This window comes from Manis javanica, chromosome 4 (genome assembly GCF_040802235.1).
Source record: "Manis javanica isolate MJ-LG chromosome 4, MJ_LKY, whole genome shotgun sequence".
Classification (NCBI taxonomy): domain Eukaryota; kingdom Metazoa; phylum Chordata; class Mammalia; order Pholidota; family Manidae; genus Manis; species Manis javanica.
In genome coordinates, this window is record NC_133159.1 from 145019019 (window position 1) to 145039600 (window position 20582).

General features: G+C 51.9%; 2 protein-coding genes across 13 annotated transcripts in view; one reads left to right on the forward strand and one right to left on the reverse strand.

Annotated features, from left to right (window-relative positions):
• MYO19 (myosin XIX) overlaps positions 1–13880 on the forward strand; it is a 30795-nt gene extending 16915 nt beyond the window's left edge. For 4 of the 12 annotated variants that reach the window (XM_017639638.3, XM_017639639.3, XM_037026722.2 and 1 more), the window contains 15 exons: positions 215–317; positions 661–832; positions 2460–2533; positions 3147–3268; positions 3449–3562; positions 3824–4000; positions 4362–4514; positions 5538–5645; positions 6600–6670; positions 7666–7769; positions 9454–9620; positions 9729–9858; positions 10922–11007; positions 11498–11803; positions 13128–13880. In XM_017639638.3, the coding sequence (XP_017495127.2) occupies positions 215–317; positions 661–832; positions 2460–2533; positions 3147–3268; positions 3449–3562; positions 3824–4000; positions 4362–4514; positions 5538–5645; positions 6600–6670; positions 7666–7769; positions 9454–9620; positions 9729–9858; positions 10922–11007; positions 11498–11803; positions 13128–13235 (1995 nt within the window). In that variant the 3' untranslated portion in view covers positions 13236–13880. Of the gene's footprint in view, positions 1–214; positions 318–660; positions 833–2459; positions 2534–3146; positions 3269–3448; positions 3563–3823; positions 4001–4361; positions 4515–5537; positions 5674–6599; positions 6671–7665; positions 7770–8839; positions 8951–9453; positions 9621–9728; positions 9859–10921; positions 11008–11497; positions 11804–13127 lie in introns of those variants that run through there. The other 8 variants (XM_017639642.3, XM_017639641.3, XM_017639643.3 and 5 more) reach the window with 8 other exon arrangements.
• Positions 12661–18804, reverse strand: ZNHIT3 (zinc finger HIT-type containing 3). Its single transcript, XM_017639654.3, has 5 exons — positions 18646–18804; positions 18499–18530; positions 16540–16626; positions 15434–15514; positions 12661–14298 (listed from the first exon to the last, which is right to left on the reverse strand). Exons 1-5 carry the CDS (start codon positions 18729–18731, stop codon positions 14117–14119), a joined length of 468 nt encoding a protein of 155 aa, XP_017495143.1. The 5' UTR covers positions 18732–18804; the 3' UTR covers positions 12661–14116.
• Positions 18805–20582: the final 1778 nt, after the last annotated feature.

A 20582-nucleotide genomic window follows, 5' to 3' on the forward strand; every position in this document is an offset into this window, starting at 1 on the left:
ACATGCCTCACTGATTGCTGAAACGATTAAACGAGATGATGCATGTTACTTGCATAGAATCGCACCTGGCAGAGTCATGTAGTAAGCAAGCAGTAACTGGCAGCCAGTTACTAAATTTGTTACTATGATTATTTTCAGCAGGAGGCAGGCCCTTCCAGGCTAAGCCACAGCCTTGGATGAGGCTCCCACTTCATGTCCTCTCCTGCCCACTCAGGTACTAGCTGGACTGCTGCACCTTGGCAACATCCAGTTTGCTGACTCCGAGGACGAAGCCCAGCCCTGCCAGCCGATGGATGATGCCAAGCGTGAGGACAAGGGTGGGGGCTCGAGCCTCAGGCCTTGGGCACACACCCAGGGAGCAGGGCAGGCCCTGACCAGTGGGAGGCCAGAGGGTGAAATTTGGGAATCTGACGCCCTTGGTGAAACCATTAGCTGTAGGGCCCTGTCCTGGATGACACTCCTCACCCCATCTCTGCTGAGGCAGACAGCATCATCCCCATTTTACAGATGAGAAAAAGAGAGGCCGAGGGTTTATAAAGGGATTTGTCCCACAGAACTACATTTCCTCTGTCCAGTTGGGTGAGTCCTGGTCCCACTGTGACAGCTTCACAGTGCCTTGGGAAGAGGGCTGTTTAGAGGAGGGTGATTTGTCCCTCCCAGGCTCTGTGAGGACCTCGGCCTTGCTGCTGCAGCTCCCAGAAGACCCACTGCTGGAGACACTGCGGATTAGAACCATCAGGGCAGGCAGGCAACAGCAGGTGTTCCGGAAGCCCTGCTCCCAAGCTGAGTGTGACACACGCAGAGACTGTCTCGCCAAACTGGTCTACGCACAGTGAGCACTCTTGGCCCTGCCCTCCTCTCATTCTCCCCATGTCTGCAGTTGGACCAGACCCCACCAGGCACTAGGCCCAAGTCCAGGGTGAAGGCTGCCAGATAAAACAGACGCATTCTTCTCCCTGCTCCCAGACCCCTGGGGACAGCAGGGAGTGGCTCCCGGGTTTTCCCTGTGCAAGGCCCTTGGCCTCATTTCTGAAGTACCCTGCATGGGGAAGTTGCCATAGTCTGGCCTGGATTCAGCTCATTATTAAAGTACAGAAGCCTGCCTAGCTCTGTACTGGCAAGGCTGGCACCAAAGGTGATCTGGAGCCCTCAGGTTCAGACCTATGGGTGAATAGGTGCCTCTGTCTCCATGTGTCCTGGTACTTCCACTCATTCTGGTCACCAGGGAATTTGATAGACAGCAGGAGAGCCAGCAGCTTAGCCCACAGTCTTGGCCAACACAATGTGCAGCATGTGGGAGCCTGGAACAGGATGAAGGTGGCTGGCTGGGCCTTTTCCTGGTGGGGTATGTGGGCATCTCCACCCTCTGGCCACGTGGCTATGGGCAGTTTCTAACCCGGGGTTCTGAGAACCTTCAGGGTGCCATGTGAGGATGTCAGGGGTCCCAGAACACATGTATGTGTATATATGTGGATGTTTATGGGAACTCGGGCACTTGGGGATAGAGGGTCCCCTGCCTGCTTTCAGGAACTCCTCAAAGAGCCATGAGCCCAACAAGCACGCTGAGGGAATAAAGCCTCTGAGCTGAAAACAGCCCAGGGCAGCTGGGCTCAGATTGAACCCAGTTCAGCAAAAGACTCAGTTCCCACTGCCTCAAAGCTAATTTCAGATCAGACATTTTTAAAGCCATTGCATCACGTCACTGCAAAAAATGAGCAGATGAAGTGTGACAATTATAGAGTGTGCCTCCAATCAGAATATTTTACACATAAATATCAGGTTATTATATCACTAGGTCACTTGTTTTTAGTGTCTCAAATGGATATTTGAAGCCCCTGTTGGAAAACTAGAACCCACTTATTGAACTGAAAAATGTTGCACAGTAATTAAGAAAAATTGTAAGGAAGAAACTTCCTAATATTGTTATACATGTCACCAAGTTGTACAGTAACTACCCATCCTCAGGGTGGGGGTGGTCCCAGGGTTCAGGATGCCACTGTTGGCCTTAGGTAACTTGGGGCCCACTCAGTTGGTAGATGTGGCAGGGCCTGGAGCTCTGGGCCCCACGGGATAAATTTTGCAGGAGAGTCCAGTGAACTCAGTTCTTTATAAATCCCACCTAAGCCTGCCTAGGGGCCCCTTTAGTCTAGACACCAGCTGGGTGTCAGGCCATGTGACTGAGGCAGACCTGCCTGTTACCTGTCTAGCCCCAGAGTATAGCTGGTCCCATAGTCAGTCTTGCTGGGAGGGCTAGGTAAGTGTGTGTGTACCTGGGAAGAGCACAACCATAGCCTGTATTTGTAGTGTGGGTCAAGACAGGACTGGGGGGAAACCAAAGCAGAGGGTTAGCCCTTGACCTGTCCGGCTCTGTGGGATGTGGCACTGCAAATGGAGGACCACCCCACAGCTCAGCCAGACCTCCTCTCACCAGAGTCCATTCTTTTTTAACCCCTCAAAAGGCTGTTTGACTGGCTGGTATTGGTGATCAACAGCAGCATCTGTGCGGACCCCAGCTCCTGGACCACTTTCATAGGTAATTCACCCTTCCAGGAGCACTCTTTAGAAAAAGAACAATAGGGCCTTGGGCAAAGAGGCAGGAGCCCCGGGTCCACTGTGTGACTCTGGGTAACTCCCTCTTTCTGCTGGGGCCCCCGTCTGTTCAGCCGTCCACCAGTGTTTGGACAAGGACATCCCGCTGTGTTCTGGTACCCACGCCTGATCCATCCCTAGCTCCGGGGCTCAGGTGGAGCCTTGTCTATGAGGGTCCTTCTCTCCCCAGACACCCAGCTCCAGAATCAGTAGTGAGGCTGGCCAAAAGCTAGAAGGGCCCTGGGGGACGTGATAACGTCATTGGGATAATCAGGTAGGAGAGGTAGTCGAACTCAGAGGCACCAGTGAAGTTTGCTCATGGAATGGAATTCTAGACACCAGGTGGGCTGGTGAAACCAAGTCTCCCCAGACTGGACTGGACACAAAATCTTCTCTGGGACCTAGTGCCCTCAGCTGCCCTTCACCTCATCCAGCCTTCCTTCCGGGGGAGGGTCAGAGGTATACACTGCCCGTGTCGGGCTCACTCAGGCCCTGTGGTCCTGCACCCTCCACCTGCTCCTTGCAGTGGCCTCATGGCTTTCCCCCAATCATCCCAGGCCTGCTGGATGTGTATGGATTTGAGTCCTTTCCCGACAACAGTCTGGAACAGTTGTGTATCAACTATGCCAATGAGAAGCTGCAGCAGCACTTTGTGGCTCACTATCTACGGGCTCAGCAGGTGAGCGGGGTGGGCTTCCCTCATCCTCTACTTCATCCTGGCTCCCGAGCCCCATCCCAGGATCTCCTTGGATGCTGTTTTGTAATATGCCATGGTCCTGAGGCCAGCCTTGGGATGGCGGTCGGTCTCAGACCACAGCTGCCTTCTCCTGCCACCCCTCCCCTCCCCCTTGCCCCCTAGGAGGAATACACAGTTGAGGGCCTTGAGTGGTCATTTGTCAGCTACCAAGATAACCAGACCTGTCTGGATCTCATCGAGGGAAGCCCCATCAGCATTTGCTCCCTCATAAACGAGGTAGGAAGGGTCAGCTAATGTGCGGAGCACCAGAGCTGGTCTTTGGGCTTTTCTGGGGCCTTGGACACTATCCTGTGCCCTTTCTGTGCCTCTGTCTCCCCATCCACCAGATGGGTTTGCTATTCCCTATATTCCTTCCCTGTCAGGGTCACTGTGATGCCTGTGTGACAACCCTGCTGCCATACTGGTTGGGGGCAGGGGGGTTGTAAGAGTTGTGAGCCCCTAATTTTTGTGGCTGACTGCCCACCCCGTCCCACACAGGAATGCCGCCTTAATCGGCCAAGCAGTGCCGCCCAGCTGCAGACACGCATTGAGAGTGCCCTGGCAGGCAGTCCCTGCCTGGGCCACAACAAGCTTAGCCCAGAGCCCAGTTTCATCGTGGTACATTATGCGGGGCCTGTGCGGTACCACACGGCAGGTCTGGTGGAGAAGAACAAGGTGAGGGCCGGGCCATGGCCTGTAGGGCCCTGCTTGAAACAAGATGCTGAGTCATGAGTGTGCATACACGGAAGTTTGCTATCGTGCATCCTCTCTCCTGAACATCCTCCCGGAATCCAGGATCCCCTCTTGGGCCCACCGGCCTGAGGTGCCTAATTAGGCATACTCTGCCTATAAATGACCCATGTCTCCCTGATCTCCTGGTTTCTAGGCATTCAGGGGGCAATTCACCTCTTGGACTCAGGCCCTGCCCTCCCCTGGAAGCCCTTCTGGGGCCTGAGTGAGCAGGGCTGGCAAGCTTGCAGACAGCTCTGGTACCTTTCCACCTGCCCTCACCTGTTGTCTTGTCCTTTCACAATAGGACCCTGTCCCCCCTGAGCTGACCAGGCTCCTACATCAATCTCAGGATCCTCTGCTCAAGGTGCTATTTCCTCCTGACCCTGAAGAGAAGTCCCAGGAGGAGCCTTCTGGCCACAGCAGGACCCCTGCGTTGACTGTAGTGTCCAAGTTCAAGGTGAGTCTGGTGGTGCTGATATGACATGCTTGGGTCACTCGTCAACCTCCGATGTCTACCGAGCACCTCCCAGGATTGGTGCTGTTCGCTGGGGAGCATTGATTCAAGTAACATGGTCTTCACCTGCACAGTGGTGACAGTCCGTGTGGCAGACAGACAGGAAAAAGCCAGAGAGACCTTCAGTGTAACCAACATGATGGGGAGTGTAGAAGCCTGTGGGTGGCAGTGGGGGCCTCTTGCCCACAACTGAGAGGGTGGTCATGAAGAGCTGGTTACGTGAACCTCTGGCCTGGCTCATCCCCAGTTCTCTGCTCAAACTCTGTCCTCGGCTAGAGCAGACTTGTCACCTGCTCCCACATCTCATGCTTCCCACCATCTCAGTCCTCGCACTTCCTGCTTCCCAGTCCTGGGGTGCTCTTTACCTCTGCTGCTTCAACTGCACCCCAACACCTCTTTCCTTGGTTCATTTCCTCTCAGCCTTCCTCACCTTGCAGAAGAGGCCTCCAGGGGATCCCAGGTTAATTAGCAATTTCCTGCCCAGCCTCAGACACATCTGAGGGGGCCCATCTTACATCTGGGACCCCTAGACCCTGAGCTAGGAGATGGCAGCAGACTGCCCGTGTCAGCCCCGGGCATGGTGTCCAACACACAGGATGGATATAATCACAACAACTGTTGCCTGGTTGAAGGGAAGGGGTTTCTGAGATTACTCTCTTCTCAGAATGCTCTGGTGAGGCGGGAAGGTGGCAGGGGCAGGTTTCGACCAGAGGGAGGGAGACAACCCGGTGAAGGGTCACAGGTCACAAAGGGTCTCTGGAGGCAGAGAGGGTGGGGGAGGTCAGGAGAGGAGTGTGCTCTGGGTTTGCTTAATGGGAGCCTTCAGTATCATCACAGGGCATGTGCAGATCCTGGTCCTGGGGCTGTGAGGACTGTTGGGAGGGCTTGCTGCCGTCACTAACCAGGGCCAGTTGATTCCCCAGGGCAGCCCCAGGCCTTGCCTAACATGGTCTCTCCCCTCCGCAGGCCTCACTGGAGCAGCTTCTCCAGGTTCTGCAGAGCACCACACCCCACTACATTCGCTGCATCAAGCCCAACAGTCAGGGCCTGGCACAGACCTTCCTCCGGGAGGAGGTATTTCACACTGTGCCAAAGCTGCCTGGTAAAGAGCTCCATCTGGCCAAGGCCCTGGAGGGCTGAAGGGCAGAATGTCTTCTTCAAATAGAGTGACCAGAGCAGGGCTCTCAGGATGGGTCTGACATGAGGGAGGGCTTGTGTCCCTGCTTGGCAAGAGTCATGTACAGTTGTATGGTGTGTGCACTCTGCAGTGACCCAGCCAAGGAGGCCATTAGGGGCTCCAGTGCATCTTGCTGCCTGCTCACCAAGCTACGTGCCTTGGTGAGATGGCAGCTATCTAGAGGGGTGAGTGTCTATGGTTAGCTTAAAGTCCACTTCACTGTGCAGTCCACACACAGATTAGCCATTCTAAGGTAGTTTTTTCTAATGCACACAGAAGTTCTCTGGCCAGCGGCTGCCCACTGCTCAGGTACCAGGCTCTGAGGGGTGTTGATGAGGTATGCGTGCTGGGCGGTGCTAAAGAGTGTCCCACAGTCAACTGGTAGATGTGGCCTTAGGGTCTGCAGCCAGAACCACTATGCTCTGGTAAAGACCTTGGTCCAGGTCCTTGAAGAATCTTCATAACATATCCTCCCCTGCCCCTCAGCTATGAGTTCACTCTATTGCCTGCCAAGTATAAGATAAATAAAACACAGAAATTGGGTTTCCCTGCCTGTGAGGCAGAGAGCCTCTGTACCATTGGGAGTGGTCAAACAGCTGGGACCAGCACTTGCCTCAGCTGTATCCGAAGCCATGCATGACATAAGGGATGCATGAGATAAGGGATGAGATAGCCTTTCTGGCAGGGAGATTTCTCATGGTCCCCCGATTTCCCACTCCCCCAAAGGGTATACCCCCATCAGCCGAGCTTCAGAGGAGCCTGCAGATCCACACTTGCCAGGCTGCAGGAGTGGCATTTCTGGCCTGCCAGCCCATGCTATGGGTACCCACACTGTCTTCCCACCCTTGCAGGTCCTGAGCCAGCTGGAGGCCTGTGGGCTGGTGGAGACCATCCACATCAGTGCCGCCGGCTTCCCCATTCGGTGAGTGGACTGACCACAGCAGGGGCAGGGCCACTGCCAGGGTGGAGCTTGGGACTCAAGCCCAATAAGAGCCCGCCCAGCCCAGAGCAGGAGATGGAGATGAAGGTAAAGAGGTCTGCAGAAGTCAACCTGGATCTCGACGGGCCGCTTCCATTCACTTATCCACTCACTTCCTGTGCACTATGTTGTACAGGCATTGCCTCTAGCATTAGTAAGGCAGGTGAGTCCACCCTTCCCGTGGAAACAAGGAGCATGGAGGTAACCAGTGCTAGGCAAGCACAACATGCCGTTCAGCAGACTAACAGGCTCTCTGGGCTGGCAGGGAGGGCCCCCGTAAGCTGCTCAGGCCTGTAGGAGGGAAAGGGGCCAAGCTGCCAAAATCTGGGGGAGGGAGAGCTCTGCAGGGGATAGGTGTCAGCTGAGTACCTGCTGCCCAGAGAGGCCAGAGCACTGACCACCAGATTTGGGGGTACGATGTTTGCTGATGGCTGCACCAAGAGCCACATCGGCATAGTGTTAGGGACAGAAGCCAGACTGGGGAGGAGGAAGTATAGATAATCAGAGGTCACTAGCTGTTTAGTGATGCCATGAAGAGCAGCAGAGAAATCAGGAGGATGTGGGGTCAGAGGAATAGCGGGAGGTACGGCTAAGCTTGTGTGTGCAGGAGGGAGCGCTTCAGTTGACTGAGAGAGGCCTGCAAGCCCCTTTGGAAGGAGAGAGGCTACAAACCCCCTACTGAAAGAGCCAGATGCTTTGTTTTGGTAGACCAAGGCTGCAGGAAAATCAGACCCTGTTGAAAATGGTCTCCTCTGGCTTCTGGCTGGGTGACCCTGGTAATCTCTCCAGAACCACCACCTTGTCCATTCAGGGGGAATGAACGGTCAGGGCAGCTCCTTGCTGGGTTGTTGAGCAGATTCAGTAGGATTACTCCTGTTATACCAACCACACTGCTGGTTCTGAAGTCACTTCTCTTCTTCCACCTGCTTTGGCTTCAGGGTCTCTCACCAGAACTTTGTGGAACGATATGAATTACTGAGAATGCTCTGTCCTCGCACATCCCTTAGCCCCCAAAACCCATCTCCTGCTGAAGGGTGCTCAGGTGAGTGGAGACCATTTGCCAGTCATCTGTTCAGCCACTGTTAGTACTGAGTACCTACCCTGGGCCATCTTGGGTTTAGAGATTAATAAAACAGCCCTACCCTCATTGTTCATGGTTCTTGGTCCAATGGGGGAAACAGACAAAAGACAAACAGTGGGGAACATGGAAAGGCAGAGGCAGGAATAGGATACTGTGGTTGGTTCTAGGGAGGTGTGAATCTGGGAGGGCTTCCTAGAGGAGGTAATACCTGAGGCTAGATGGGATTAGCCAAGTGAAGGGCCTTCCACATGACAGAGTCATGAGGCCTGTAGACAGAAGACAGCACTGTGTGTGTGAGGAACTCCAGGCCATTCAGTGTTGCTGGCACCTCCTAGGAGGTGAGGCTAGGGTGACAGGTGGGCCCAGTCATGGAAGCTGGGCTTTTCTCTGGGCAGATTGGAGGCACTTCAGGGGACGAAGGGAGTGATGTCAGCCTCGTCCTTTCTGGAGCCCGTTGTGGGGACCCCATGGCAGGCCATGGGAGTGAAGTTCTTGGGTAGACCATAGTTGAGAGCAGCAGATGTGGGCATGGTCAGGAACCAGTGGCAAGAAATTGGTCAGAATTTGGCAAGTGTCTGATTACATGTAGAGGGAGAGGAAAGAGGGAACTGCCTGTGCCTGGCCAGTGGGGAAGGTTTGGGGGAAGCTGCTGAGCCCTACTGGGCTCACCCAAGCCCCAGGTCCCTGAAGTCATCCAGCAGAGATGTCTGCAAGGCACTCGGCAAACTGATCTCAGGGAAAAGCTCTGGCCTGTGGCCCTGATTCAGGGGCTCTGGGAGAGAGTGATAAGGCCCCAGCACAGGCTGAGAAGAGGCCAAGGGCAGGGCTTGAGCCCCTGCCCAGTGGGACCCAGCACAGCAGCCGCTGACCCTACCACACAGCCTTACCCTGGGCCCAGCAGACCAGGTGGGACAGTTCCACTTTTGTTTTTCTCATCTCAGGCAGTTTTTCATTTTCCTTTCTTTCTCCCTGTCTCTCTTCTCCCCATCTCTCCATGGTTTGCTCTACCGCTCTGTCTCTCTTACCCAAAGCCCCCCTAGCCCCTGCTTGGTTTTACTGCTGTTTCTCATCTGCGGCATCTCCTTTGGCAGCCTCTGTCTCCAGAGAGGCACTGGGCAGCTAAAGGTGGCCAAAGCCCTCAGGTAAATCCTCCCTCTACAGGAGTCAGCCTTGAGAGATGTGGGAGGGCAGGCAGGGGAACCTGCTGAGCCTCCACGAGATGGGGGTTGTTCCCCCTTTTCCCATCCGTCCGTGGTGGGGAATAGGTCAGGGGCTGAGGGTGTGACCCAGCTGCCCTGTTTGACCCTCAGCATGTTTGGGCCTTCGAAACAAATGCTGGGTGAGGAGCCTGGGACTCCACATCAGAGTGACCTTTACCACCTCCCCAAGGGACCCCAGAATGGCAGCTGCAGGCCAGTCCAGGGCACGACCACAAGTACAGACTCTATGATTCCTCAGAACAGCCAGGGGCCTGAGGGACAATGTGGGGGGGCTCTGGATTCCCAAAAAAAAGGAAGGAGGGGGAAATGGTTAGAAGCAGGAACAGCAGGAAAGAAGCCTGTGGAATGCTGGGGAGACCAGACCAGGATCTTAAGATCAGTGTGCAGGTGCCCCAAGGATTGATGGGCCGTCTCCCATCCTCCAGAACGGTCTCCGCACAGCAAGGAGACCGTGCTGCAGCCTCTTCTCCAGGATATCCTCCATGCTCTGCCAGCTCTGCCTCGGGCAGCAGCCATATCTGATGGCCCAGCCGAGCCCACACCAGCCCCGGTGCACTGCGGCAGGACCAAGGTGTTCATGACTGACTGCATGGTAAGCTGGTTTGGGGTGAGAAGCGGGGAGTATAGGAACGAGCCGCATGCTCTCCTCAGGGCGGAGGGAGGAGAGGCTGAGGACCTCGGTGGATGCCCCTTCTCCCAGCTGCAGCTTCTGGAACATGGGCGTGCCCAGGTGCTGGAGCGGTGTGCCCGCCACATCCAGGGTGGCTGGAGGCGACACCAGCTCCGCAAGCTGGAGAGGCAGAGGCGGGCTGCCGTGCTCATCCAGGCAGGTAGGTTGGACGGGGCCCTGGCCGGTCACCACCAGTGAATGCACGAACCCTACATACCTGCTCCCTTTGAAATGCTGCTCCTAAGTCCCCATATGCCAAAACTGTCCTAGCCTCCAGATGATGGCACATCCTGTGGGGTGCTGGGATTGGAACTCCCCGCATCTCACCCAGAGCACTCGCCAGTTCGGTGAAACCAGGTCATGCCACATAAGGGCATTCTTTCATAGCAGAGGCTAAAAATGTGCCTTTAATTCCTCTTTTCCAGACTTAGATAGCTGTTTATGCTGCCTTTCTTTCATGATAAGTCATTACCTCTTGGGCTCTGGGGCTTGTATCTAGTTATAGAAGGTAAAAACAAGATTTGATTCCTCAAAGGAAGAGATACAGGAACCATGTTCAAAGTCTTGTTTTGAAAAATATACTTAGAAACAACCCGAATACCTGACAGTGATGAAGTTACTGCTATATTAGGGACCATTCTTATAATGCAGCTACTAAGTCTTTATGAAGAACATTTTTAATTGAATGGAAAACCATTTCCAATATGTTGTTCAAACCTAGATGACACCACCATTGTAAGGTTTCTGTGTAAAGGCTTAAAAAAATGGTACAGGGAAACACTATGACTGCCTAGGCTGGTGAGGTAAGAGATGGTGTTTACCTTCACCAGCATGTGCGTGTATGGAAGTGTTATTCATGCATTCGTAAGGCAAACAAATTTAACTGAGGCTTTCCAAGAAAAAAAAAAATTCTTAAAGATACAGACAGTTCAGATGCCTCTTGTTCTCTGGGCATTGCCCCAGACTAAGGCTGAGGCGGACATGAGCCTGCTTCCAGCGGCCCCTTCAGTGTGTAGCTACCTCCAAGTCTGCGGGTGTTTTCAGAGCCAGTTTTGCTTTACGTATTGAGTTGAGTACCTTAGTTTACGTAGTGGCAGGAAGTAGACATTGATTGAAAAATTACCTCTGCCCAACTTCTGCAGCAGCTCTGGTGTTGCTACAGAGCCAGGTCAGCACAGCTCTGAGAAACACTTCTCCCTCCCCTGTCTGGGTAAACCCTTTAGCCATTCGTTCCTGGTTAACTCGGAAACACGTCCAGAGGCTGCATATGGCTGCCACGGTCATCAAGCATGCCTGGCAGAAGTGGAGAGTGAGTATCTGACTCAAAAAGTCAGGGTGGGCAGTGGGTGTCCTGGTGCCTCAAAAAGTCAGGGTGGGCAGTGGGTGCTCTGGTGCCAGAAGGACCCAGGTAGGAACCTGGGCCCTGCCACTGCCAAGTGCATGGCGCCATGTTGCTCATGTAAGACAGCCTAGCACCACCTACACTGCAGGCTGGCAGTGCCCTGTAATGAATGCGTGGCACAGGCCACTCTGGGACATACTGAAAACCATGGGATTGTATACCTTCAAGGCTGAACTTTAAAAAATTAACAGCCTTATTGAGATCTCACTGATGCACCATAAAGTAGCATATGTAAGGCTTAAATTAAGCACGTGGAGCCAGTCCATTGAAGGCATCCAGTGTTCACAGCCAGGCCTGTCAGTTCACTTTATTAAGCTGATTTATTAAAGATGGTTTTGGTTTCCATTTTCCATTAAGAGAGCTAATAAAAGCTATAAAGTAGTGTCCTCTTTTTAAGATCAGAATGGCCTTCCTTGCTTCAGAAGAACTGGATGGTGTGGAAGAAAAACACTTGTCTCAAGCTTCCCTTTCCCAGAGCTCCTTCCCACTGCCCCAGGCACGGACCAGGCTCCTGGGGGCAATAATCCACCTCTGGCCGCTGGGGCTCGTCCTGGCCAACACAGCTGTGGGTGTACACAGCTTTCAGAGGAAACTGGTGGTCAGGGCCTGCCTCCAGCTTCCCACAAGCAGCCCCAGTAGCTGCAGCGTCCAGACAGCACAACAAAAACAAGCTGGCGTGGCATCCATCCGAGCACGGCCTCAGGTAAGCTGTGATGGGATGGCAGTCCTGCCCACAGCAGCCCCGGGTCCCTCACACCCCACCACAGAAGGCAGGAGGCATGACAGGCTGGGACAGGAGCAGCCTGGCTCCACAGGGAAGCCGGAAGCCTGGGCTTCCCCCCTGGCTGCAGGTTTGGATTGTTTCCACCATTACAACTAGGAATTCCCCAGAGTCTTTTTACTTATTAAAAACTACCTTTAAGGGTTCTAGCATCACCTCTGAGTCTTTTAATTGAGTCCCACTTTCAAAAATTGTGGGCTTTCATAAAGGTTTACTCCCTCCAGTGGCACTGGGTTTAGCACCAGGTTTCCTCCAGTGGTATTACCTGGTTTATCTCCCATTCTAGCTGAAGAAATAGCAAGTGGGTGAGTAAGTGGTCCACATGCTCTGTTTTTATTTTATGGGCAGCCAGGGAGAAAGCCAGCATATTAAAAGGGCTAATACTCAACCTAGTACATGGGGTCACAGCCCAGGAGTAAGTGACAAGGCTGCTGGAAGCAAACACTGAACTTCTTACCAGTGGAATTACAATAGGACAACGACGCATGGGCTAGCCAGGTGGAAACACTGTCTGATCTTCCAGCTTTAAGCAGTTGTAAGAATCACAGGTGATACTCCCAGTAGGGGAGAGCTCTCTTCTAGTGTTTTCATCTGTCTCACTGAATGGATGGGAAGTGTTACATTTTAATACAGCTTTATTACTTTGCCACTGTTTTAAAATGAGGGGAGAATGTTGATTACTAACTCAATCCTGCTGCTGCTGTGACTCATACCAGCACAGATCATCCTCACCTTGCAATCGGGTTACACCTGATAAACCCACCACAAATTGAAAACACTGGAAGTCGAAATGTATTTAATACACCTATACTGCACATCGTAGCTTAGCCTACCCTAAATGTGCTCAGAACACTTACACGAGGCTACAGTTGGGCAAATACCTAATACAAAGCCTCTTTCATAATAAAGTGAATACCTCATGTGATTTACTGAATACCACTTAAAGTTAACAGGAGAATGGTTTGAAGTACAGCAGTTATTGGCCCTCATGCTCGTGTGGGTGGCTGGGAGCTGTGGCTGGCTGCCACTGCCCAGCACCCCAAGTATCATGCCAGGGAAAGATCCAAATTCAAAATTTTAGAGTATGGTTTCTACCAAATACATAAGTGCTTTTGAACCATCATAAGTCAGGGACTGTCCACACTTGCTTGTCCACACCTCTCAGCATTTCTAGCATTTGCTCTGTAAGGTGCCTTTAGGCCCCCAGCTCTCCTGGGAGCTGGAATTAAGCTGCCTCTCTCCCCAGGGCTCCATAAAGTTTCACTGCAGAAAGTCTCCACTGCGCTATGCTGACATCTGCCCTGAGCCTTCACCCTACAGCGTTACTGGCTTTAATCAGATTCTGCTGGAATGACAGGCTGGGCCACGTGTGATCTCTCACCTTCCATCCTCACCTAGTTGGGTGATCACTGGTGCCTTTATTCTCTAAGGCCTTTTCTTGCCAGCTGCCTTGCCAAAGACATTTAATCAATCTCCCACAGTGACTCCAACCACACGAGAGGCAATGCTGCCACCTGCATGCCAAGGGCTGCAGCAGTGACTGCACCACTGGGCTGGGCTCCTGTCTGCACTTCAAGCCCTGACAGTCGTCAGGGTTAGTACCAGCCAAGGCTAAGAAAACATCAGGGCCACGGAGAACTCCACTATACTTCACTACCTTCACAGATAACTCAGCAGTGTCCATCAGGACAGTGAGGCACCCCCTGGTCCCCACCAGCAGGGAAGTCAGCTTGATATTAGCTCTAAAGTTTTGGCTGGCAGAATTCTGCATTTAGTTCCTTAAAGGGAACAAAACTTTACTATTTAATACATTGTTGACTTATTTAATGTAATTTCAAGCATTCGCTTATAAACCTATAATGAGCAATGCAGTGTACCATACAACCATGCCTTGATTTTATTAACTGAGCAAGTTTTAACTCAAATGGGTGTGAAACTTGATAAATATCACTCATGATGTCTATCTTAACTGTACCAAAAATTAAACATTTAAAAACAACCATCTGAATGTCAAATTTTCTTCCCATAAAGGGTTTGCCACACTGAGTGCCCCCATGTGCCTGAGACAAGCCCACATCAAGGGAGGTGAAGCTGTGCATGGCCTACCCGATGTCAGCAGGTCTTCATCCTGAAAATCACTTGCTCAGGGCCCCATACTAGCTGGGTTCCTATAAGAGGGAGCAGGCAGATTCTGAGTCAAGCAGAAGCCTGACTGAGTAGCATAATAAATCCGCTTTAGGAATCCTCGTTCTGGGGCGGTGCCACAATCCTTAAACAGCAGTCAGCAAACTCCACGAACAAAGGCTCCTGCATGCAGGCTTTCATGAGCTTTGCCTTGTTGTCCCCCTGGTCAAGGCTGACCATCAACTCTCTAAGGTGTGGGTTGAGCAGTAAGCTTCTTAATGCTGCACACTCCCCTAAAAATTAACAAGGAAAGAAAGCCAATCGGTCTTTAAGTGAGAACAGGTAGAGATAACCAAAAGCCAAGTGTTTCAAGTGTAATACATCAAGAATATTGGTCTTCAATCAAAAATCCCCTTAACCTTTAAACCTGCAAATTAACCCAATGCTTCATATAAACAAGGTGAGATCAGCTAATCGGGTTATTTTCAAGTTAAACATTACCACAGATTTTTTTTTTGGTACTGTTAGAAATATTTTAGCTTTATGTCATTCAAGCTAAAAATATATTTTACCAGTACAGATAGAGAGCAACAATGGTAAGTTGTTGACATGTTTTCACAGGCATGAAGGTTCCTGGTGAGGACAGTTATACCAAATACTTGGCGTAAGTTTAAGTGCTTGATCCCTGTGAAGCAGGATCGGTAGCAGTGAACTGACACATCTGTATGGTGCCTGAGTTCACGAGACTGCTCACAGCTCTCCACAGCTCAGCTCCACCCTTGGTCTAATTACTACCACAGGACTGGGTGCAAAGCACCCAAGTCAGCCTGACTGAAATGGGAAGAATCAAAGTAATGACCACCTTTAGGAACTCTTCCAACCATTACTTACATACCTATAACTGCTATAAAGACTCGCTGAGCTGTCCTACAAAATGCTGGGCATATTAACAGCCACATCCCCTTAAAAAGTCAACTCCTGGGATCACCCAATCTGCATTAATGGCTGGACTATAAATTGAGCATGAGGGACATGGGAATAAATGCAGCCCTTGACCTAGACTGGTGAGAGAAATTGCCATAAAATGTGATAAGATATTACAAGGCACCATGGGAAGCTGCTATAGAAGTGCCTATGAGAGTGAGGGAATGAGAGAGACAAAAGATCAAGAAAAGTTTAGTTGAAGAAAGAAAAACTGAATCAAGCCCTGAAAGAGAATTTTGCTCACTCACAAAGCCAGCAGGAGGATCCCAATGGCCTTATAGCAGGGAGGCGTGGAAGCCCTGGGCGTCCACAGAATCATGTGGCTGTGGGAAGGGTTCTGCCTGCCATGACAAACTAAGAACTTCAAAAAATTACATTCTACACAATAGATTACATGTATCTCAATAGTTGACAAAGAAATGAACAAGCACAGCATAGGCTTACCTAAATTCTTTAAATTCTGCAAAGAAACTCTGTCTTCTTCCTCATCACTATTGAGAAAATCACCTACAGAGTCATCGTCATCTAAAGAATATATAACACATATATATATATAACATATAATTAACACAAATATATATAACTGTGACTAAAATGAAAGCCGAGGACCAGATTTTACCTACTCTAATAAACACATGCACACATACAGTAACAGGTGTGTAAGCAGGCACAGACAAAACAAAAATAACCTCTTTTCTCTGGAATTTTGTGACTGCACAACACTCTTAGGGAAGTGAAAGAACTGGTGGGTCTAACAAATGCATCTAAGTATTCACACACTATGTTTCTCTGGTCTTTGGGCTTAGAGCCTGACTCCAATTCTTATCACCCTACTTCCCCTCATTATGGCTCCAGCCCTGTTATGAGCCAAAAACTTAGATCCTCTATAAAAACCTGCCAATGTGAATCCCCTGTGCTTTCAGCATGGACAAATTTCTGGCACTGCCTGAACCCAACAAGCTTCTCAAAGGGCAGAAACGGGCGATCCCCTTGGTGTGAATGTTCAATACCTCTGGTGGCGCCAGGAGGGGTTGCTTTCAGAGCCTGGCATGGTGCATGACACCCATAAGGTATTAAAGGAGAGGTTGGCTGGCTGGCTGGGATAGCAGCCCACGCTCCTGCTATAAGCTATGAGAAACCCAGAGCAGCAGCAGGCGACCTAGGCCACAAGCAATCTCCCTGCTGGACCCGGCTCAGGTGAACTGACAGCCCCAGCCAGGCCCATGGTTGTAGACCTGAAAAGCCATGACTGAAGACTCTCAACAGCAAGGTCCACCCCTCACCCCCAAACCACCACTTTGGCCATTCTCCCATCTGCTCCCATACTTCTTGTCCTGAACACTGGCTTCGGGCTGCTCTGTGGTACCCCCCACCTCCTGATGACAGGTGCCCCCACTCCTGGTGCTCAGGGCCAAGGCAGCTGCTGCTCCCTAATGAACCCATCATTATCCACTCCCTGCCCCAGCCCAAGTCTCTTCTTTCCTTTCCTTCCGATGTTTTCTATTTGAACCCTTTCCCAGGTTTTGTTTGTTTGAAGTCAGTTAACCCACCTTCATCTTCCACAGGCTTTATACTTTTTACAATAGCAGCTGATCTTATTTTTTTCTCGCCAGGATGAGTTTCAGGATTGCACTGCTCTGAAAGAGACACAGATCTCAGGTGCACATCACCTCCATCTGAGTGACAAGGCGGCACCTCCCCACCAAGGCAGCATCTAGGTGGGAAGTGTATGTGCAGGGTAAGGGCTATGAGTGGGGTGGAGATGGATAGAGAGAATGTGAAAGATCAGATCAAGGGGCAGTATAAGAAAAAGAACAAGCCATCGTGGGCCTGGTGGAAGGGCTGAGGGAACAGACCTCATGCATCTGTAGGGTCTGTCCCCTTCCTCACTGCCCTAATTGTGGCTTTCACCACAATCAAGTGGCACACTATTTTCAATTAGCATCAAACTATTTTCTCAGCAGTTTCAGATAACAAATTTGCATGCACCATGTGCTACTGGGAATACACATGTGAAAGTCCTCAGGCCCCTCTCAGAGGGGTTCAGTCTTATGGCTGACAGCTAGAAACACGGATAAAATGAGTCTGATCTAATTCATGTGAGAAAGCCAAGAAGCCAACCAAGAGGAGTCTGGCAGGGAGAGGTGTTGCCAGGTGGAGAGTGCATTCCTGGCAGAGGGGTCTATAGCAGGACCCGACCCTTGAAAGAATAGGGGCAAACGCAAGGAGACGGTGATGAGCAACTGCCAGCTGATTAGCAAGGCAGGCCTGGCAGGTGGCTGGGGCACAAGCAGAAGCAGCAAAAGACCACAACACAAGGGAGGTTCACCTTTCTTCCCAAGACAGAGTCTCTCAGCAAGGGTGCTGCTGTATTAGGGCAGAAAGGTATTTAATGCTGTAGGATAGTCTGACTCCCGCAGTATGTCTGAGTCAATACCAGTTAACCTCAGTACGGCCAACCCCTCCTCAACGACAGTGACAACAAACACAATGTGACCCTCTGTCTCCCTAGAAACCTCAGTACGGCCAACCCCTCCTCAACGACAGTGACAACAAACCCAATGTGACCTTGTCTCCCTAGAAACCTCAGTACAGCCAACCCCTCCTCAACGACAGTGACAACAAACACAATGTGAATGAACCTCTGTCTCCCTAGAAAGAGCAATACCCAGCTTAACAACCACTGACCTCCTTTGCTAGAGAGAGGGGTTTTCAACGTGGATGTGAATTACTCTAATTTACATTTCAGAAAAATCACCCTGGCAGTAGCAGGACCAGATAGTTAAGAGCTCCTGCCTGACCTAGGGGTTCGTGGAGGGACCCCACAGGGCTGCAGGGCTAGAGGGAAGTGGTCCAGGCACGGCTCCCCAACCCCATTTCCAACAAAGCGATTCTATCTATCTTGAGCTGAAAATGCTCCAGATACTAAGGTTTAAAAAAAAAACAACAGGGCCAAAGACCGGAGGGGATGAAGTAGAAGCAGCAATGGGGAAGTTTAATGTCACAGTAGGAAGCATGAGGTAGTGGAAAGGGTCCCCGGGTACTGAGACGAAGTGCGGGATTGGAGAAAGAATTAAAATGTAGAGCTGACAACATTAACAGCCAACAGCATCGCTCCTTGCAGTACATCTCTCTCTAATACCTCACTGTTCTAACAAGACATTATTTTTTAAAAAAAGAAAACATTAACTTTAGCCATCCAGCTTCTTCCAATAATGAGGGGCTGCGTCAGAACACTAAGATGAAGAAAGAGCCAGGGTCGACTTTTGCGGTCATGATAGTCGCCTATTTTTAAGGGGGAAAAAAAAAAGGACGGTACATAGAAGGAAAGTCAGAGCAGAAGTTTCTCAATGTTCAAAATCCGGAGATGCACTCACAGGCAGAGGCCCTCCCACAGGATCGGGCGGGCGAGGCCCGGAGGGAGCGCGGCACCGAGACGCCGGCAGGGAGCGAGGGCTGCCCCGCACAGGGCGGGACGCAGGGCTGGGGCAGGGATGCCGGGGCCTTACCTTTATGCTTCCGGAAGCAAGTCACCGAACAGCTGTAACAGAGTGCACGGCCCGCGTCAGCCCCGACGGCCACGTGGACCCTCCCGCAGCCCCGTAGCCCCAGCCAAGCCCAACACTCGGCCCCCATCCTCGCCCTCCCGAGCTCACTAAGGTACGCGGCAGGCGGGGCAGCGGTATTTGGGTTTCTCCAAGCATATCACGCAGACGACGGTGCTACAACTGAGCGACGCCATGGCTTCTCCGGGAACAGGCCCCCACCCGGACACGCCTGGGCGGCCTCGGCTCCCACGTGCACTTTTCTCCGTTTCCTCACCAGGACCAATCGGTGAGCAGCACTTGCTGGCAGTCAAAGCAATGGATCGGGCCTGCTCATGGTTCCAGGCTCGATAAGTAAAAAGTCGATACACTCGATGCGCATCCAGTACGTTTTCCGGGATAGGTCACGTCGTGGAAGAATTTATGTAGCCCTGTCCCTGCCTCTGCGTGGCCGGGTGACTTGAAGCAAATCATCGTCACTGTCCGGTTCTGTTCCACCGCATGTAAAAAGAATTCGTGGGACAAATGCCCTTTACTTTCTGGCTTGGATTTTCTGAATCTCATACCAGCATGGGGTTCTCCTCGCACAAAACAAAAAAGTCCAGACACTGGCCGAAGTAGAATCCATTAGGTCACGTATTCTTCCCAGCCTGGGCCATATTTCTCAACAGGAAAGAAAGATGGAAAGTTTGGCCATGACAAATGTGGACAAATGTTTCTTGAGCTCCGTGAGCTCTGCCCTGCTAGACGCTGGGATGGGAGGCTACCTGGGGAGTAGCAGGCACAGTCCGCCTTCTGGGAGCTCAAGGCTTATAGTGCAGGCAAGATGGAAAGGTGGAAGGGAAGAAACTCAGTCTCAGGGTCTTGCTGGTGCTAGCCTGCACTTTTTACATCCTAGGCTTCCCACTTTTCCTTAGTCCCAGCCAGGGAACAGATGAGTGACCAATGGCCCAAAGGTGGGTATCCTGGCCTAACAAGTCCAGACAGGTGAACTATGATGGGCCTTGAATGCCACCTCAGGCTTTATTTAGGAATAGACAAAGCCATTTTTTATTGGGAGCCCTCCTCTTCCTCCAAGCCCTGAGGACAGCCAACCTAACCAGGGCTCCAACCCCACATGCACAGCTGCACCCCTCCTGCTTCAATGTCCAGGAAGGGAGGTGGCTCAGCTGTGATGGCAATGAGGTTGGTAAACCACCAAGAAACCAAGGAAACCAGTACAACTCCTTTGGGCAGTGACTAGCTAAGAGAAGAAAGGCAGATATGACTCCAGGACCAACAACTAAATGTTCACATTGACGAAGTCACCCTTGGCCGCACCTTGGCCGTCCCTGGACCGCTACCATTCTGGTCCCAGCAGCTGTCTAAGGCTGCCCTGTGCCTATTCGGCATCAGCCTGAGGCGTAGTGCTGGACTTGGAGGGAGTCTAGGTAACACGCCAGGCAGAAAGGTTTCGGAGCTTCGCCGTCTAGCAGGCAATGTCCTGCTCATTCAATCCCAGGCCTGGCGCCTAGCACCGCCAGAGGGCGCTCCAGGCCGAGACTGGCTCTGGTGTACCTGGAGCTCCAGCGGGACCTGAGCGAGCTCTCCCCGACACGGGGCGGAAGACGAGGCTGTCTCGCAGCGCAGGGGAATGACTCCCGGAGTTGGCCAGCACCTCCAAAACCGCCAAGCAACGGGAATGAGCGTGGAGAGTGCGGCGCCAAGGCAGACGATTGGCTGGGCAGGCGTCTCCTCCACGAAAGCGAGGTCTACGCCGGCCGAGGGCTCCAAATGAGATTTGGCGCAGCTCCCTGGTGCCCATCGCCCCAGGCTTCCCAGCCTTCCTGGGATGAAGGGGAGTGAGAGGGAGCGGAGGAGATCCAGCTGGAAGCTGGCCACCCACATTAGCGTGATGAAACTCCACAGGAGCTTTTGGCTTTCTAACCAGGGGGCTAGCCACTGCCCTGCCCCTCCCCAAAACCACGATGGGGCGCACAGATGAAGCTACTCCCCCCACATGGATTACATGTTGCCCTTCTGTGAGACAGGAGGTTGATACGGTTGGG

Bases quoted from the DNA above. Each gene is read 5' to 3' on its own strand.
- ZNHIT3 (XM_017639654.3), bottom strand. From the start codon at position 18,731: ATGGCGTCGCTCAGTTGTAGCACCGTCGTCTGCGTGATATGCTTGGAG. The intron at 18,531-18,645 runs GTGAGCTCGGGA...ACTCTGTTACAG, and splicing joins CCCGCCTGCCGCGTACCTTA to CTGTTCGGTGACTTGCTTCC. The intron at 16,627-18,498 runs GTAAGGCCCCGG...TGTCTCTTTCAG, and splicing joins TTGCTTCCGGAAGCATAAAG to AGCAGTGCAATCCTGAAACT.